The 20983-nt window shown below is 40.4% G+C and overlaps 1 protein-coding gene across 9 annotated transcripts in view; it reads right to left on the reverse strand.

The window, feature by feature from the left end:
* Window positions 1–20983, reverse strand: part of wnk1b (WNK lysine deficient protein kinase 1b) — a 136650-nt gene that overhangs the window by 30425 nt on the left and 85242 nt on the right. For 8 of the 9 annotated variants that reach the window (XM_062995177.1, XM_062995199.1, XM_062995184.1 and 5 more), the window contains exons 6-10: window positions 9472–9560; window positions 8753–8972; window positions 8342–8672; window positions 6181–6371; window positions 201–1430 (exon numbers count right to left, since the gene is read on the reverse strand). In XM_062995177.1, the coding sequence (XP_062851247.1) occupies window positions 201–1430; window positions 6181–6371; window positions 8342–8672; window positions 8753–8972; window positions 9472–9560 (2061 nt within the window). The remainder of the gene's footprint in view (window positions 1–200; window positions 1431–6180; window positions 6372–8341; window positions 8673–8752; window positions 8973–9471; window positions 9561–20983) is intronic. The other variant, XM_062995224.1, reaches the window with a different exon arrangement.

A 20983-nucleotide genomic window follows, 5' to 3' on the forward strand; every position in this document is an offset into this window, starting at 1 on the left:
AACAAAACCAGAAATGTCAGAAAGACGACAAGGGGATTTTAGAGGCAGGTTTACGTGCGCTTGGCTCTAAGCCCCCTTTTTCATCTAGACATGGCTGGAGAGGGTTAAAACCACAACCACAGGGACTAAATAAATCAGATAACTGAGGGAGTGTGGGGTATTTCAGGGAGGGGAAATGAAGAACGGGTGGTTGTAATCACCAAAGATGAGCCTTGTAGGCTTAGCGCTGACTCATGGCAGGAAATCTCAGGCTGGATGGCGGTTTGTCTGGCCCAGGCACTTTGTAGCATGCTGATATGGGAGCTGGATGACTCGGATGGAGAGACGAAAAGATACGAGTGTTGAGTGGGAGGATGGCCATCGCAGGTTCCGCTCCCTCTCTCCCCTGTGTAAAACTGCACCTGGGGAATAGACTGAGCCGCAGAAGGGTCCAGAGTCAGCCGCCCTGCATGCGGCAGTGGCGGAGAGTGGAATTCTCCAGCATCAGATGACGCCACGGAGTCACTGGAAGGTTCTGGACTCCGTTCTTTCTGCAGCAGCAGCACGCTGCCCGGGGGCAAAGGCAGTTCAGGACTTGTGTAGCTCCCCAGCTCTTCGGTGACTGGCTGCAGACGGTTGCATGGCCCTGTGCTTCCAGCTGTATCTTCCAGATTAAGCTCCATGGAGCCACGCCTGGCTCGGTACAGTCTCGATGCCAGCGTGGTCGGGTCTGCTTGAATGTTGTGCAAGTGGAACTCAAAGGCAGTGCCAGGCTCAGCCAGCACTGGCGGAGCAGATTGAGGAAAAGATGGATGAGCCTGGTAGCAGGATTCATGAGCCATGCTAACAGGTGTCTGCTGTGGTAGAGGACTGTGAGTCATGCGCATAAGGTTCGGAACGTGTGGATGCAAGTAGCTAGGACTGTGTTGAGGATTTTCGTAAGCCAAGCTGGCAGCCGCTGCAGCCTGCATTTGCTGATGGAAGGCGAGCTGATGGGCCATCATTGGGTACCCGCTGTACGCCATAGCCTCCAAATGGTCCCGGAGGACAGCCTGGTTCAGACTCAGCCTACGCACGGTATCCTCTTGCTCCATACGCACGTCCTTATAGCCATACAAAGACTCCGTTGAGGCTTGCATGTGCTCAGCCAGTCTATGAGCCGCCATGTTTGGAAGCATAAAGTGTGTTGGATCAACTCCCGAACCAAGAGCCTCGGCGCTAGAGTACGGATGGAGACTGCTGCCGTAGTTGCGGTACCCTGGCTGAAAATGGCGCGTGTGGGCCTCTAAGATGGAGGTGCTCTTGCGGCGCTGCACGTTGAAGCCTTTTGGCGAGTAGGATGGTGGAGGTGAGAAGGAAACCGGCCGCTCGGGGATGGAGGGGAAAGAGAGCGATGGTTCACACACACCTGAGCCCCCTCCACCAGCATACACCTGACTCAGTGACTGAGGCTGAAGTGACAATAACACATGGTATTTTTGTAAGAAAGCAGAAGGCTGCAACATAGTCACAGTCACAGAGCGAGAGAACAAGAAAATAGAGACCAATATATAATGAAATATACAGAGGATATAAGAAGTCTACACACCCCTGTTACAATGCAGGGTTTTGGATGGGACAAATAAGACCAAGATCAATCATTTCAGAACTTTATTCACCTTTAATGTGACCTATAATCTGTGCAATTCAATTGAAAAAAAACTGAACTGTGGGTAGGAGTCTGTCAGCATGGTACTCTTGCCCACTCTTCCTTAAAAAGGGGCTCTAAATCTGTTTAAATTCCAAGGGCACCCCCTGTGTACAGCCCCCTTCAGGTCACCATACAGATTCTTACTTACTAGGGCTCTGACTGGGCCATTCCAAAACTTTGATCTTCGTCTGGTGAGACCATTATTTTGTTGAAATGAAGGTATGCTTTGGGTCGTTGTCCTGCTGAAAGGTAAAATTACTCATCTTCAGCTTTTTACATCTGAAGGTTTCTGTGCCAAAATTGGCAGATATTTGAAACTGTTCATAATTCCCTTCTCCTTGACTAAAGACCCAGTTTGAGATGAAGAAAAACAGTCCTAAAGATTAATGCTGCCACCACCATGCTTTACTGTGGATATGGTGATCTTTTGGTAATGTGCAGTTTTGCTTTTCCGCCAAACATATCTTTTGGAATTATAGCCAAGCTTAAAAACACAACAAATTCCTGCAGCTCCTTTAATGTTGCTGTAGGCCTCTTAGCAGCCTCCCTAACCAGGTTTTTCTCTTGTCTTTTAATCAGTTTTAGAGGAACGTCCAGTTCTTGCTAATGTCACTGATCCATATTTTATTCACTTGTCAATGAGCACGTTTTCTGTGTTCCATGATCTATGTGACGCCTTGGAAAATGTCTGTACCCTTCTTCTGACTGCTACCTTTCAACAATGAGATCTCTTTGATGCTTTGTAAGCTCTTTGTGGACCATGGCTTTTGCTGCAAGATCCAACTATAAGTAAATGTGATAAAAAATTCTCCTAGATCAGCTGAACTTATATGGGATTAATCAGAGTCACTTTAATTAATGGCAATAAATGACTATTTAATGAGTTTGAATGTGATTGGTTAATTCTGAACACAGCCACATCCCCAAATATAAGAGGGTGTACACACTTGCACAATCACATTTTATTATTATGTTAGTATATATTTGTAAAAATAATATTTTTTTGTTTTTCAATTGGATTGCACAGATTATGGGTCACATTAAAGATGGAAATAAATCTAAAATTATTTATCTTGGTTTTTTCACAATAACCTGGTATTGGAACAGGGGTGTGTAGACTTATTACATCCACGATACAACAGGTATCCAATTCACAAAGCAATAAAAAACTAAGATATATTGAAATAAAAGCCCAAGGACAAAAATTAAATGTAGCAAAGAACTATAAAATAATTTCAAGAGGAAAAAATAGAAATGATACAATACGCAAGTATATAAGGCTTAGAATTAAATACAGATTTGGCAGAGTTTGCAGAGCTAGAGCTTGACTGCTGATGCAGAGGTCGATGATGAACAGAATTATTTTCTACAAACATTGCCTTCAGTATTTAATGTGAGAAGGAGGGTTCAAGCTGGGTAGGTCAGGGATACGCAACTGACACAAGCACCTGAAACAACCTGAAATAAAATTGCTTCTCTAATAATCCTAAATCCTACAGTTATTTTCACAGCTTTCCAATGGATTAGAAATGTTCATGCTATTTGAAGGACACATATCATTGCACCTAAGTGCTGGTCCCAAGCCTGGATAAATAGGAGGGCTGTCTCAAGAAGGACATCCTGCATAAAAACTGTGCCAAATCAAAAATGTAGTAAGTTAGAATCTATAAAAATTCTATCTATCCATCCATTGATCCATCCATCCATCCATCCATCCATCTATCTATCCATCTATATGTATACAATTAGAATAAGAAAATCTAATAGTGCATATCTTTCTAAAGTAAGGTGTCTGGTTTTTAGACACGTTCTTTGATTACATATCAACAGTGCATACAAAATTAATTACCATTTAATAAATATAAGATGTACATCTAAAATTGCAAAACTACATTTTAAAACATAGCCATTTCATTTTCGTATAGATTTGCAAACAGTAATGACTCTAGTTTCAGATGCTTGTGCCTGTCCACGCCACTGAGGCCTGTCCCCGCAGGACACTCCTGCTCCACCCAGATGTATCAACATACAGGGCTGACAAAGAGGGTCGGGAGGCTGGCACGCCGCCGGGGCAACACACTCTCCAGTGCTTTGGAGAGACGGTCTGCAAACGTCTCTGCTTCTTGCATTCCCGGTCGGGGTGAGAGCACCGGAGGAGGAGTGGAGGGAGGCTTGGGTAGGCATGATGGAGAAGAGGCACAGGGAAAGCAGGGCACGCAAACAGACATGCTACGACCACGGCGCACTGTGGGATGTGAAGGAGGCTGCAGGTGAAGGAGGGGGTAGAAATGTAAACACAGTGGAGGACAACTAATGCACCAAGGAAAGTGGATATAAAATACAGAGTCCAGAGAAATATGAAATGTAATAAATAATAATAAAACATTTCGAAAAGGAGCATAAACACAACGAATAAATAATAAGGGCTGGATGAATTACTGTACAGCTAAATGCAACACCAAATAATCATTTCAAAATATAAGCTGCAAATTGAACATAGTTGAATTCAACCTGATATTCATTAAAAAAAACACATTAAAAATTTAAAACAAATTAATGTAAATTAGAAAACTGATCAGAAAAAAAAAACTGAAGAAAAAAAAATCTGAATGCATCAGTACAATGAAGACTCCAGACCAATCAGCAGTTCCTTAATGCAAAGGTCATCACCCCTCCAACATAGAGTGTGTTTTTAAAGAAAACAAGTCCTTAACAACTGACAGACGTTGAGAGCATCAGTTTGTCTTCATCACAAAAAAACATTTATTGTACTATTTAAAAAAAGTCTCAGGCTTTGATTTACTTAAGATTTATGATGAATGTGTGCACTTGGTAAAACCTGAAAAAAAAAACCCCGAAGCTAATTTGATAATATTAGATGATTAGGTCTTTTAAACCTTGTGCATTTAAACCTAGGAGTTATTTTTTTAAATTGAAGACTGTACTTAAATATGAGTACAACTAGATGCCAGGTACTAACCTGACACGAGCTTTGCACCACACAGAAACCAACTTAAAACCTGTGCTTAAAAATGATTACGAGTAACAAAAACCTGAAGGCAGATCACTTGGGTGGCACAGGGGGAAATTACGTTAAAATTCCCAGCAGTGCTATCGGCCGGTCAGATGTCTACATACAGACATGATTGGCTATGTCTGAGGGAGTGTGTGAGGCCGAGGCCCTGAGATGGAGTGGTGTCCTGTCCAGGGTTTGTTACTGCATTGAACCCAGTGATTTCTGAAAAACGGACGCACCCCAATCCTAACCAAAATAAAGTGATGGTGGAACATTTAATTGAATGAATAAAAGATATTAATTTAATGGTGGAGTAACTGACAATCAAAGCTGGAAATTAAATTAAATTGATTTTTAACAATGAAAACAGAGAATAAGGTGTTACATTGCAATAACGGAGAAAAAAATCTGAATCTATTAAGAGGGAGGGCCAGTGCAGGCATATAAGAGAAATGGAACTGATGGGGAGTCTGGCACGCTAACAGCACCGCTGCACAGGTGAACCACTGCGAGACATCAGCTTGCAAAGAAAACAAATCAACATGAAACAGTGAAACAAAGCATAACACATAACACTGATAAATAATGTGTAAAATGAGGGTGGGATGTGTGAAGAAGGGTCAGTGTGCAGGTAGCAGTAATGTGTAGTGAGAGAATCGGACCATAAGACAGAGTAGAATTGGACTGTTTAAAAGAGCTCCAGTAGAGTTTTTGCATTTTAACCCGTTCAAAAGCTTTGCAGTCATTCATAGGCATCATTCCTTCATAGCATCAAACAAACCAGATTTCCACTCCAAAGACATGCAATCACAACAAACAATGCACACACAAATTATTTACTACTGATAGAGTAACAGTGACGATGATTGTTAGCTACTTAACGTAGTCTAATATTAAAACGTTTAATTTTTTAAAATCCTGTGGCCTTGTTTATTAGAGCTGAAAATCTGCACCAGTCAAACCAATACTGTTGCCAATGTATTTCAATAGTGATTAAAACTTTCTAAACAAATGTCTTTATTTATTAATGGTGACTAGCATATTAATAAGCTTTAAAATCAAAATATGCCAAAATACACTAATCTTATATTTAGCAGTGTGTTACTGTTAATCAATATACCAACTGCCTTCTTACTGTACTGGCATATTTACATTTGTTTCATCGTAGGAGCAATTTTGTTACACTGAGTGTTTATGAGATGCACTCAGTTCCATCAGTCATGTATTTGATAATTAAGGATTTTTCTGGCAGAATGCAGTGAATTATGGACTATTTTCTTCACTGCAGAATTTTGCAGAACATCCTAAAAGGCATTACATTTTGCTGTTTTACCAGCAGATGTCCCAAGACTGTGTGCATCGTATTTTATTGATCTTTCGCAACCTGGTGGTGAAGCACTGGAACTTTTTTTTTTTGGTGTTACGGGGTTGGGGTATAAATACAGTAATATGAGTACAATTAAATCATTGTAGCAACTATAGTGCTAGTTCTTACCATAGGCTGCTGGGGAAATGCAGGGTGCTGCTGAGTAGTTTGTGAGGCACTAGGATATGTTCCCTGTCCAGGTGGCTGCTGCTGCTGCAGGGCCTGCTGGGATGTTGCAGGGGAACTATAGGTCATAGTGTGCTGACTCAGAAGCATTTCAGAGAAGACAGACGAGCCCTGTCCACTGTCCACTGTCTCAGCTGTGAAGAGAACACGCAAAAGTTCAAAAGTTCTGTAAATTCATTGTCTATTTTACCACCTGGGTCAATTCATTAGCAAAAGGTAGGAAACACCCCCGAAAGGTCGCCAGGGCAAACACACACACACACACACACACACACACACACACACACACACACACACACACACACACACACACACAGAGAGACACAGAGACACAGAGACACAGAGACACAGAGACACACAGACACACAGACACACTCAAACCTTGGGGAAATTTGTATCTCCAATTAACCTGACAGCATGCCTTTGGATTGTGGGGGGAAACCGTGCACCTGGAGGAAACTAACGCAGAAACGGGGAGAACATGCTCTACACAGAAAGGACCCGGACCACTCCACCTGGGACTCAAACCCAGGACCTTTTTGGTGTGAGATGACTGTGCTACACACTGAGCCACCGTGCCATCCTTATTAACAAACTGTAGATCACAATTAGCACAACATTATACACTATAAGTTCTCTCATAAGTTCTGAAACTATCTGGATGTCACTATGCATTGGTTCTTGTTGGCTGATGGGTTACTTCCTCTCATGTTAAGATTGTACCCTGACTTGGGAGTACATGTGCACGTGCAGCATTAAAGGCAGCAGCATCAGCATGTGTTTCTGCTGTGCATGTGGTATGCATGGATATCATAGCCATTTTTCCCAATCAATGTACACATCAATCAACCATAATGAAGGAGTACGTAGAAACCCCATTGCCAGTAATCACAGCTGAAAGCTTTGCAATCTGTATAAGCTGTTATTAAACTGCCATCTTCAGATCTCTCAAATGTTTGATAGGGTTTGGCTGGGCTACTCAAGGACATTGTAGTGTTGTTGTGGATGGTGAAAGGTGGACTGTTGCCCCAGTCTAAATTTGTCTGTGCTATGGGGGAGGTGTTCATCAAAGAAGTATTTGCCTGCAATCGTCTTAATTTATCTGTCTTCTTGTCCCTCACTGCATAATGCTGTCCCCACTTTGTTTTAAACTTGAACTTTGTTCTTGCATCTCCTCACAGGATGTTTGGAGCTCTTTTACAGTAACGAGTTTTTTACCTCCCTGACAAATGCCCTTTTGGCCTGGATATTGTAGTTGTTCTGAGCTTTTTCCATTTCTCAGCCTCGTAAAATCAAGGCCACTTTGGTCCTGGAAACACTCAAAGCCTTAAATATTAAGAGTTTCCAGGAAAAGTGATACAACAAAAGAAGTGTTTTCCTTTATCAGATAAATAAAGTCTGCAAAAAGTCAAGGGATCTGAATACTTTGTGAGTCGACTGTAATGATCGAGTTTTTAAATAAACTTGCTCTGCAAGTGCTCAGGTGCTCCATTCTGCTCATTTTAACGTCATGTTTTACACACTTTGGTTACATCCATGACAGAAACGATAGTTACTGGTTACACAAGATTCATCAGTTCACAAGTTTATTGTCAAACACAGTCATGGACAATTTAGTATCTCCAATTTACCTCACTTCTATGTCTTTGGACTGTAGGAGGAAACTGGAGCTCCTGATGGAAACCCACACAGACATGGGGAGAACATGCAAACTTCATACAGAAAGGACCCGGACCGCTCCACCTGGGGATCGAACCCAGGACCTTTTTGCTGTAAGGTGACAGTGCTACACACTGAGCCACCGTGCCGCCCCATATTTACATAGTCACCAGTGAAAGTATACATTTGTTTCTCTAACTTGATTTTTTTAAGGAATTTTTAAAGGCTTTAAAATCTTTGATGCAGATTTGATGCTAAAAAAACATTGAGGAACATAGAAGTATTGCTTAGGTATTTAGAATATGTTACTGGATACATTAAGGACATTAAAGAATGTCCTTAATAAAAAATTTTTTTTAGTATAATCCTGCCCAACCCTGATTACGTTGAATGTAATGTGTGTTGGAATTGTTTTTGAGCTGCTTTAATGACTAATGGTACGTACAGCAGACAGAAGTTTGATGGTAAAGCTGTTGGTGTTGATCTACTTCACACTCCTCAGACTCAAGCTGACCAGGGCCAGGAGTGGATGGCTGAACGCTGCACTGAGTCTGAATGGGTCCTGGCGTTCCTGGAGGACCAATCTGCATGGCTTTTTGGGAGTCGCTCGCCTGCTGCTGCAGTTGCTGCTGCAGCGCCGCCTCCTGGTTGCGCTTTTCCTGTTCCTCCCTCACCAACTTGCGCTGCTCTCGTTTACGACAGATCAAAGAGACACGGTCCTTGATGGCCTTGGCCATGGTCTTGTGGTCAGCCTCACACACATAGCCAGACTCAACCTGCGATCGATTTGGGCATGTTAGCATTCCTCAAATGTACCATTTTCTCCCAGATATAAGTAAACGTTCAAAGAATTTACCATTTCTTGGGCCACATCTTCAGGGACATCCTTACTGAGGTCGAAAGAGAACTCGATGGCTTCGTTGTCTTTATATTTACCCTTCAGCTTTTTGGCATCTTCAATGCGCAGCCAGAGTTTGATGGCAATCATTTCCCCATCGTCCTCCTCAGCTAATTCCACACGTACCCCTGTCTCCTCTTGAAAGAAGGCGTGGTTAAGCAGGACTTTGATGGCATACCTGCAATGGAAAGAAACAGACACTGATGAGGAACCTATAATGGATTTATCAAATCTTTTCATCCAGAAAGTGGATAAACAAAAAAACTACATTCACATGATGGGCCTTCCGTAAACAACCCATTAATTACCAATAGACAGACCTAATTAAATCACCACAATGCCAACGAGTTAACATACAACAAAAGACACTGACAAATCCAATACAAATGCGCATATTAAGTGATTGGCCATGTTTACTAAGAGTCTGGGGGCCTCAGAGTTGGGCTGTGTTTAAACAGAGGAAGTTCGTGTAAGTCCTTCTAAGATTAAAGCCTTTCAGACCCAGGAGCATAATTAAGGCAGCATGTCAGCAAGCGTCAATCCTAGCCCGGGACCAAAACTGCATGCTGTATGTCTATGTGGTTATCATCTAGATGAACAGATCCTTCATATTATTTCAGCAGTGCAGTGTGCATGTAAGATGGAATAAGAGGGAAAACAAAACAAAAATAGCTTACCTCTCATCCTTGTTTTGTCTGATACAGCCCTCAATGATCTCCTTTACCTCAGGTATGGCCACCTTATCAAAACTGCTAGGCTTCACACCCTGCAAAATAAAATATTGAAGGATGGCTAAATCATAACAAGAGAACTCTGGATTGGCATTTCCCTTTCAACGCCAATCCATAATAATGAGCATATGGTGGCAGAGGTCTCAGGGGTGCATTTTTCTTGCTCACTATCTGACTAATTATTTCTTGCTAGTACCATTAAAATAAATTTTTGGTTTGACCTTTTTTTGCCTAGGAGTGCATGTTTGTACTATAGGCTGATTTCAAGATGACATTTGAGACATTTAACTAGTTTTTCTATTGCCTTTCCTATCATGAACCAGCCTGAATAATCTGTGTAGTTGAAATGGTAAATATGCCATTCTGTGGCAATCTGCGTATAAGACATGTTAGGGTTCATTCGTACAAACAGAAAGTCCAAGTGCACGTTAGAGCACTTCAAATCAGCATAAATTCACACCTAAAAACAACATTTGTATCTATATCGGTGTTTTCCCCCTACATTTTAAGTATGCTGGATGTCAGCCTTAAGAGCCCCTGTTTAAACTTTAAGCTTAATGCTGTATTTGGTCTTTATAAGCAGAAACATTAGGAAGAGATGCATAAGATATCTCAGGTCAGGATACTTTAATGAAGCCACAAAATTTGGTCAAGTATTTCTGTGGGAAAGGATGAAAAAAGAGAAAAAAAAGGCAAACAGACCCCCCTCTTCCAGATGTCTTGCTGAGATGCATTAATCCTTAATAAAGCTCCTTCACAGACAGTCACAAAGAGTTTTAATCCAGCTATATTAAACACCAAGGGTTGAAAAGTAGTTACACAAATGAATTTTTTTAAGCTAAAGCTTTGCCATCAACTTATGCAATACTTGGCTGGGAGTGCACAAGAATAACATCTCAGTATAGGCTAATTTGTGAGGTTTTTAAAAATAATTTTAAATGTATAATAGTTTAAAATGCTGTAGGGACAGTGTAAGATCAATACAAAAAATATGTATTTTTGTAGGAGTGCCATTGGTAATAGATTAAATAATCGTCTGTGCAACTTAATTTACATTTTCAGCATTTAGCAGACGCTTTTATCCAAAGCGACTTACACAATGAGCTTAACACAATGAGCAATTGAGGGTTAAGGGCCTTGCTCAGGGACCCAACAGTGGCAACTTGGTGGCAGCGGGGCTTGAACCAGCAACTTTCAGTTTACTAGTCCAGTACCTTAACCACTGAGCTATCACTGGCCCTTAGACTTTATTGCAGTTTAAAGATGAACTTTATTGCAGTTTAAAGATGAACACATGGTCCTCCAGCAGTACCACTATGAACCACTTGGAGGGACAAAGCTCACCGGTTAAAAACAGCCAACATGCAGCATCAAATTACTAATTTACCCAATAATTACCCAACACCCAAAAAGTAAGTAAAAGCAGAGTAATATAAAGGTAACAAACTAAAATATAGCTTTTCTCTGCATATTTTATTTTAAAATCATGTTGAATGAAAACTAGGTGAGCGCAAGTTACCGTTTCTTTAAACACTCTTGCATAAGACTGTATTTGTATTGTTATTTATGGTGAACTTGTAATAATCATTTTGCATTTGAGGGTGATCGAGACTTCGGAGCTATGTATATTGGCTATATTGTATATGTATATTGGCTATGTATGAAGGGACCAAAGCTCTGTAATGGATTGGAGCCCTGTTCAGGGTATTCCTGCCTTGTACCCAGTGCTTCCCACTGAAACCCCACCTGCAGTGACCCTGACACCAGGATACAGTGGGTGATGAAAATAAAATTAAGTATTAAATTTGATTTAACATGCAATCAGTTAACATGCAACTACATTTACTTTTTTGGCAGACACTTTTATCCAAAGCAACTTATAGTACTGTGACCGTATATTGTCTAAGCAATTGAGTGTTAAGGACCTTGCTCAAGGGCCCAACAGTGGCAACCTGGCAGTGGTGGGGCTTGAACCAGCGATCTTTCAATTACTAGCCCAGTATCTTGACCACTAGGCTACAACTGCCCAACTGAGTCAATTCAATAAACTTAGTCTTTTCAGTTAAGATTTTATAAACAATATGTTTTTGTATAACTGCTAGGACTTCTTTTTTAAGCAGGGATCTTAATTTGAGGATTACAAGTTCATAGTAGAGGATTTGGTAAGATGACAGCTGCACTGAGTCACTAAGAACAATTACTAAAGTGAGAGGGTAAGTAGGTCCTGTCAGGCACATTGTGTGCACATTATTACACTTAGCACACAAAACCTGTTCGCTAAAAGAAAACGCTAAAAAAAAATCTCGACCAACAGCATAAAAAAGAAGAAGAACTCCAATCAAAAACAACCTTAAACTGCACTTATATTTCTATTCTTTTGCTCCATTTTATTCCGGTAAGCAGGTTTAGTCAGAATCCATTAACATCAAAGTAACTACAAAAAGCTTTACAAGAATGGAGAAAAAAGATCAGAGCGACTTACCGAAGATAACCTGGTACACAGAGCGCTTAAAGCGTTATGTTGCTTTACCCTGAATAAATGCAGTATTTACCCATTAACCCCCTTCCTGAAAAACCTTAGCATTCACCCATTACATGAGCTTGCCCCTTCTGTACAGATTCCAATGCCAAACAAAATTAGGTAAGACAGTTAGATCTAACGTAATTAAGTCAAAAAGAAAAGCATTGCAATAACGAGGTGATTATGGGTGCTTGCAGAGAAAGGGTCATTTCAGTCAGAAGCCTGCTGCCTCCTACTCTTTAACTGGCATACAAAAGAGAACATAAAAAGTAAAGCTAAATTAATTTGTACATCTAAAAAGTAGATAAAAAGAGAACATTCAAATCAAGGCTCAAAGTGATGGCCGACCAGCAGAAATGCAATTATGAACTATTATGAGTTGCATAACTGCCCTAAATTTGCAAGATATGTATTTACTGGGACATTTTCCACTCAGGTTCATCGAGCAGCACTCGCGTTGATTGTGTTTAAGGGTCTGATGGATTAAAGCATCTTCATGAGAACATCGAGAGCCCAAATCACTTTGACTTGAATGAACTCAATCAGTTGGAGATAATGACCAACTGTCAAAGCTTGCAGAGTCTCTTATTAAAGAACAATCTGCACAGAGATAGGATTTGTTAGGATGTTAGGGAGATCGTTACATGATTACACTGAAGATCCACAGTGAGAAAAAGACTGTTACAGGAACATGCTAGACAAATTCCTAATATAGATTTGTTGGAGCATTGAACCTAAATAACTTCAAGTGTATTGACTTTAATATTGTGGCGACCCACCAGTTCGCCATTATAATAGGTGGTGGGGGGGGGGGGGGTCCCCTGCGTGCATCATCGCTGTGGGAGTGCGCCATCCAAGAATGCCGTGCGGCCACGGCCAAAGCATATTTTAAAAAGTATTTACATGGGGTTTTGTGGTTAAGATAGCATTTGGCTTTCATCCACACAGTTACTAAGATGTGACCGCTGATGTGTTTTATGTCCATGTTTACGGGAATTTGTATAGTTAGCGTTCAGGTTAATTGTATTACGATTAGTGACCCCACTGTGCTGTTGGCATGTTATAGCATAGCTGGAGTGGTCTGTGTATTGAGATTGAGCCTCTTCTTCGGGCTTTTGAGGCACCTGAATAAAGAGTGCTGCCTCCTGCAGTTACTTTGCTCCACACCTTTGGAACTCTCTTCCTCCTGACATCTGTGCTAATAACTCTCTCACTACCTTTAAATCTCGTCCTAAAACTTAAATTTTTAAACGTGCCTTTTCTTTAATAGACTTTTATTGATGATGTTAATCTGTATTGTAAGGCGTCCTTGAGTGTCTTGAAAGGCGCCCTTAAATAAAATGTATTATTATTATTATTAGACTATACTTACCCAGTGATACACAGTGATCCATTACACTGCTGCTATTCATCCACGTTTGCAATGTGTTGCTATACTATTGAAGTTTTTACTTCTGGTGAATAAATGGACACTAACCTTGTTTTTCTAACAGGGACTCTGATGTGTAAGATTTCACCATGAGGCTGAGTGTTAAATGTCAAAGCATTTTTATTAGCTGATGACGAAAATTTGGCAGTCAACCATACATAACCCATGTGTGCAGCTGTTATTGTGACTGTGATTTAGTCACCCAGTGTTAGTGTTTATTTAATGAGTTTTGGAAACAGGGTTGATATGAATATGGCATGAAATATCGGATGAGCCACACTTTTTATGCTGCTTTCTGTTGGTGCCCTGAAAGAACCACTCAAGGTTCAATGTATTTCACTTATCATATGCAACAATTTCACATTTTCTACCCACCCGACTTTTATTGGATTTACTTCCTTAGAAAATGAAAAAAACAAAACATTTATTTACTCCGTTGCTTACATTGCCAAAAAATACTTCAGATCAAGAGGTATTTTAAACTGGCACCAAATCCAAATGTATTAAAAGCTGCATTTGTACATAAAGTACAGCATGCTCTAAAATCAATTCTAGTATTTAATGTAACATCCTTTATCTTTTTTAGATAATACACCCTTTTCACTGGACAAGGTTCTCCGCTCTTTTTCTACCTGTAAATTATGCAATTTGACAACTAACCTCCCTGCAAAAGCAAAAACTTTATAAACAAATAAGAGTGTGCCAATATTTCACATTTTTCTTTTGAGAGTAGTCCTACTTTCACATCTAGCATAGCTTTCCATATGAAAAATCAGGATCGATTTGTGCCTAATAATGCTGATAGTCCACAGAAATCAAAACAGACCAAATTGTGACCATCCTTCAAAGCATTTCCACCACCAAATGCAAACAAAATCCACTTAATGTTTAATTATATTTTTTATGTCAGGTCTTTACGAAATGATTGAAAGATGTGTGTTGGGAGGAGAGTAAACATGACAGGAAAAGGTTGTTGTAGTCTAGTCTAGATCAGGAGTTTTTAACCTGTGGGGTGCCCCCCCCCCGGGGGCCGTGCGAGTACCTATCCAGGGGGCGTGACATTATGAGTTTTTTTTACTTCTAAAACTAAAGCAATTCATTTTTCACCCACAGGAGACATATTTGATTAGTCTCGCTGACCACACACACATACTTCTTATGTTATCCAGCTCAGTCTGAAAAAAAGGATCATTGTCTAGCAAAACTTAAAAATACATTTACATTTTCGGCATTAAGCAGATGCTTTTATCCAAAGCGACTTACAGTACTGTGACAGTATATATTGTCTAAGCAATTGAGGATTAAGGGCCTTGCTCAAGGGCCCAACAGTGGCAACCTGGCAGTAGTGGGGCTTGAACCAGCAACCTTTGGATTACTAGACCAGTACCTTAACCACCAGGCCACAACTGTCCCTAGGGCTAACAGTGAAGATAAATCAGTGACAAAAACAATGACTCCTGTTATAGGACATGAGTGTGTGTGTGTGTGTGTGTCTTTAAGAGAGGTGTATAATGGGAGATGCTCTGTTCACAGTATCGCTATAAATGTTTCAGGAGTCGGTTCTTATGAATTGTGCATGTTCTGAGTTTCTTTCCTCAGTCAGCTCTCTGTTTTTACTGTTATTAATGAATGCTGTGGTTTTAAATAAACATCAGCTACTACAGAACATTTTGTATGACTCACTTTCCTTACTGGTCGGAGGCTTAATTAAACTGGCTATTACCACAGAGCGACAGCCAAATCACACTCGTTCTGCCTGTGGAGCTAACCATAATATATAATGTTATTATATTGTTTATATTATTTTAGCTTGCCAAGCTAATAAAAGCTAAGTTGATGGTGCCATATGGGGGATTGCAGGGGTTTGGGTTTGCAAGTTCAAGGTCGGCACACGGAAGAGGTTGCATGTCCAAAAAGGTTGAAAACCCCTGGTCTAGATTACATCCATAATCTTTTAAATGATTAGATTTAGATTTGACAAACAAGTTTAGACTAACATCAAAATTGATGTCATCAGCCCTACAAAACAAATATCCATAAAACATGCCCCTTACCAAACTACTAATTACATAACTGAGGTTACACTCTTATTTTTTTGTGTTGGCCAAACTCAACAATACATACCTTCTTATGAAACAGATAAAATGTACTAAAGGAAGAATCACACTTGTAAACACAGACTGACTTCACACAGCTTTAGATAAAAACCTGCAGATGTGGACGCTGACAGAAAGAAAACGAAATCACTTCAAAATGTGAATTACAGTTACATACTGTAACTGTACTTGGGTGGCGGCCAGCGATGGCAGATGTGTAAAGGGGGTAAACTTAAGACCACTGAGCTTCGAATGCCCTTTGCTTGCATCAAAATTGAATTTCTTCTTTTTAAACCCTGTTGTGCTGGTATGAATGGACAATAGAAGATTTAAAAAGCCAGAGGCTGTGTGAGATAGATGGAGTAAATAAGGCCAGCAGAATCTAGGTCTTGTTCCAGGTTTCCTTTTTAAAAAAAGGTTCAGAAGAATAAAACCCATCACCTATCATCTCTAAGAAGGTGCTAATGAATAAGAACAGAAAATCTGTAACTCTGCCTCGACTTCATAGAGGCCAACCTAGAACCTTCTGTTCTTAAGCTCACACCGAGGACACGAGGCAAGCTGTTATGAGAGCTGTCTGGATTGTCCTTAACAACACAGCTGTTAGTGTGAGAGGGCTTTCTGTCCTGTCTTAGCAATTGGAGGTTGTAATTAAAAGATGAGACTTGTTTATATATATATATATATATATATATATATATATATATATATATATATATATATATATATATATATATACAGTGTATCACAAAAGTGAGTACACCCCTCACATTTCTGCAAATATTTCATTATATCTTTTCATGGGACAACACTATAGACATGAAACTTGGATATAACTTAGAGTAGTCAGTGTACAGCTTGTATAGCAGTGTAGATTTACTGTCTTCTGAAAATAACTCAACACACAGCCATTAATGTCTAAATAGCTGGCAACATAAGTGAGTACACCCCACAGTGAACATGTCCAAATTGTGCCCAAATGTGTCGTTGTCCCTCCCTGGTGTCATGTGTCAAGGTCCCAGGTGTAAATGGGGAGCAGGGCTGTTAAATTTGGTGTTTTGGGTACAATTCTCTCATACTGGCCACTGGATATTCAACATGGCACCTCATGGCAAAGAACTCTCTGAGGATGTGAGAAATAGAATTGTTGCTCTCCACAAAGATGGCCTGGGCTATAAGAAGATTGCTAACACCCTGAAACTGAGCTACAGCATGGTGGCCAAGGTCATACAGCGGTTTTCCAGGACAGGTTCCACTCGGAACAGGCTTCGCCAGGGTCGACCAAAGAAGTTGAGTCCACGTGTTCGGCGTCATATCCAGAGGTTGGCTTTAAAAAATAGACACATGAGTGCTGCCAGCATTGCTGCAGAGGTTGAAGACGTGGGAGGTCAGCCTGTCAGTGCTCAGACCATACGCCGCACACTGCATCAACTCGGTCTGCATGGTCGTCATCCCAGAAGGAAGCTGACGCACAAGAAAGCCAGCAAACAGTTTGCTGAAGACAAGCAGTCCAAGAACATGGATTACTGGAATGCCCTGTGGTCTGACGAGACCAAGATAAACTTGTTTGGCTCAGATGGTGTCCAGCATGTGTGGCGGTGCCCTGGTGAGAAGTACCAAGACAACTGTATCTTGCCTACAGTCAAGCATGGTGGTGGTAGCATCATGGTCTTGGGCTGCATGAGTGTTGCTGGCACTGGGGAGCTGCAGTTCATTGAGGGAAACATGAATTCCAACATGTACTGTGACATTCTGAAACAGAGCATGATCCCCTCCCTTCGAAAACTGGGCCTCATGGCAGTTTTCCAACAGGATAACGACCCCAAACACAACCTCCAAGATGACAACTGCCTTGCTGAGGAAGCTGAAGGTAAAGGTGATGGACTAAACCCAATTGAGCACCTGTGGCGCATCCTCAAGTGGAAGGTGGAGGAGTTCAAGGTGTCTAACATCCACCAGCTCCATGATGTCATCATGGAGGAGTGGGAGAGGATTCCAGTAGCAACCTGTGCAGCTCTGGTGAATTCCATGCCCAGGAGGGTTAAGGCAGTGCTGGATAATAATGGTGGTCACACAAAATATTGACACTTTGGGCACAATTTGGACATGTTCACTGTGGGGTGTACTCACTTACGTTGCCAGCCATTTAGACATTAATGGCTGTGTGTTGAGTTATTTTCAGAAGACAGTAAATCTACACTGCTATACAAGCTGTACACTGACTACTCTAAGTTATATCCAAGTTTCATTTCTATAGTGTTGTCCCATGAAAAGATATAATAAAATATTTGCAGAAATGTGAGGGGTGTACTCACTTTTGTGATACACTGTATATATATATATATATATATATATATATATATATATATATATATATATATATATATATATATATATATATATATATACATATACACACACACACGTATATATATATATAAATATATATATATATATATTTTGTTTATGCATTTTCTCCCCTTTTTCTCCCAATTTTTAACGAGTCCAATTGCCCGAATACATCACACTTCCTCTCCACTAATGCCGATCCCAGCTCTGATTTAAGGAGAACAAAGCTAACCCACACCCCCTCCGACACGTGAGCAGCAGCCATATGCATCTTTTCACCTGCACTAGATGAGTGCTAATGCGGATCATCCCTGTGTACGGAGAGACACACCCTGTTCAACGCACTCCCTCCCCGCCCCTGTGCAGGCGCCATCAATCAGCCTGCAGAGGTCAGTTACTTACTACTACCCCACCTCTATATGAACAACAGGCCAATCGTTGTTCATGTGGCCGCTCAGCCCAGCCAGACGATGTATTCGAGATCCCAGCTCCGATGTGCTAGCGTTTGTTTTTACTGCTGCGCCACCTGAGCGGCCGATAAGACTTGGTTTTAAGTCTAATCTGCAAGAAAAACATCACTCTATGAAAGTTAGCATAAACCTATTCTTTCTGAGTAAGTTTATAGAAACAACAGAAGACAGTGTCAGTACTACAACAGGCTTTGCTTTTTGAACATCTTTAATTCTGTAACAAAACTATTTATGACACTATTTATAAGCAGAGTTTGGCCCTTGATAATAGCCACCAAAGCCTTTTCCTATTTTGTATTTGTTTTTTTGGAGGAAAGGTCAGTTACAAAGGTCAGAAGGACCTGGGTTTGATTCTCACCTAAAGTCACTATCTGTAAGAGGTTTGGCATTTCAATCCTGTGTCCATGTAATTTTCCTCAAGCTGTTCTAGTTGCCACCTTCCAGAAATATGCAAATGTGGACTGACTGCTTTATATTACTGCTAGATGTGAGTGAGTGAGTGAGTGAACTGGTACTCTTAAAATGACTGAGGGCTTTCATCACAATTACAAAAAAAACCTTTAAAAACCTTTTCTGTATTGGAAACCCTGGTGTATTTTCACTCTAGAAGCATCCCATCCTTCACACTTAGTTCCTCTAAGCTCATTACAAGAATTGATTTCTGGGTTACAGGCTGAAATAAATATGAGAGAGGAATCAAGAAAGCATCAGTTAAATTATTGGGACGCATCTCTTCTCTCATCTCCAGCCAAGATATTCCAAACGTCCATATTGGCAGACAACGAATCGCAGTTGAGTCATTTTGATCGTGTGCTTTATTTAAACTATTGTTTTTACAACACATGATTCCACATGTTGAATTTGCTTGTTAATTTACATTGATGATTAATTTACGAATGAATTTATATATTGTGTTTATCCATTAGGTGCTCGGGTGGTGCAGCACCAGCCCACTGAAGTGCACTTCCCAAAGGCTAGGCTGTTCCATCTTTCCCATTTTAGACAAAGCCAATCATGTCTGTGTAGATGCCTGACTGTTTGATAGCACCACTGAGATTTCAACCCTGGATCTCAGAGGTGCTATTGACCAGCATCTACACAGACATGAGTGGCTATGTATGGGGGGTTGTGGCTGAACAGCTTAGGCATTGGGAAGTGCACTTCTCAGAACACTCTCATTTAGGACCGTTTTTTGCCTGCTTGTCTGCAGTCCGGCACAATGCCTGGACAGACATGTATTTGTCCTTCTTTAGAAGCTAATTGAATGCTTGTGATGATCACAATTTATTTGCCTGTCATTGCCTTATGAACATGTCAAAAGAAATTACTTGTATTTCATTGGTTTTGAGTCACCAACCAAAACCAGTCACCACTTACTGTGAGGACATTTCTGTGAGGACATTCAACACTTTATTGCGGAACGTACGGCCCTGAAACGCTAGTTGATTAATAAGTCTTAATAACTGTTCATGCTGTCAATATGCAGAAACAAAAACATTGTACAGCTTTGAGTGGTGGACTCGCCACCCTTTCATTTTTAAGATTAAGAAAGATGAATTTCATGCTTTTTATACTAAAGTATCACAAGTAGACTCTAAATGTGGTGTGTAGAACATTCATTAATATGGCAATTTTCTGGTTCATTTGGTTGCATCACAATTGTATCAATAAAGGTTTTAATTTTGTGTGCTGTTGACACTATCCTGACTACCCACTGTCATGTCCTCATTTTTGGGGTCATAGAAATGGCCACCCTACTCTCAGTGCTGGTCCAAAGCGTGGAAAAATTAAGTTAGGTTGTATGAGGAAGGGCATCTGGCATAAAACTGTGCCAAATAAGGTATGTAGACCAGAATGATTCAGGGTGGCAATCACTAAATAATGGAGTAGCATAAAAAAGAATACAAAACAACCTCTCTTACCCTAAAACGTCTAATCAATGTTCAGTGGTGCATTTAAATCCAGGTACCATAATTGCCTTGAAATCAAGACTAAAAATACCCACAGTAGCCATGAAGAACACTGGGCATCATGTAACCACTTAACCGATCAGTCTTTAATGCAGCAGACTTATAATTGATTTATTTTCCTTTCCTACCCTGCTAAAGCAAAAGAATTATAACATGGGCTGAAGTTGAAGGTCATCCATTACGGCACATTGACAACAACACTCTGTAAGAGGTTCTGCACAACAACAATGGCCCAAAGTGACATGTGCCTAAAATATTAAAAGCACCAAGTTATTGTTGAAGCAAAGGCAAATTAAATTAACATGATGTCTTGAATGCAACCATGTGCTTGTTATAAGACCAAATTTTTACTGTCCCTGTGTTTTATTTAGGTGCTTCATGAGATGGAAACAGATCATACTCATAGATAGGACTGGAGTTAATATAATAATTTAATACAATATAACATTATATAATGTAATATAACGTAATAATATAATACAAACTGACTGACTAATGCGCTCAAAATATCTGCAAAAGTAGAGGTAATAGGTACTTTACTGTTCTTTTTTAGCTGATGCATTATTTATGTAATAAATGCTTCTTTATTCTTTGGCATTTGGGGCTCCCTAATAGGGCAACAG

This window comes from Trichomycterus rosablanca, chromosome 1, assembly GCF_030014385.1.
Source record: "Trichomycterus rosablanca isolate fTriRos1 chromosome 1, fTriRos1.hap1, whole genome shotgun sequence".
In the NCBI taxonomy this organism is placed as follows: domain Eukaryota; kingdom Metazoa; phylum Chordata; class Actinopteri; order Siluriformes; family Trichomycteridae; genus Trichomycterus; species Trichomycterus rosablanca.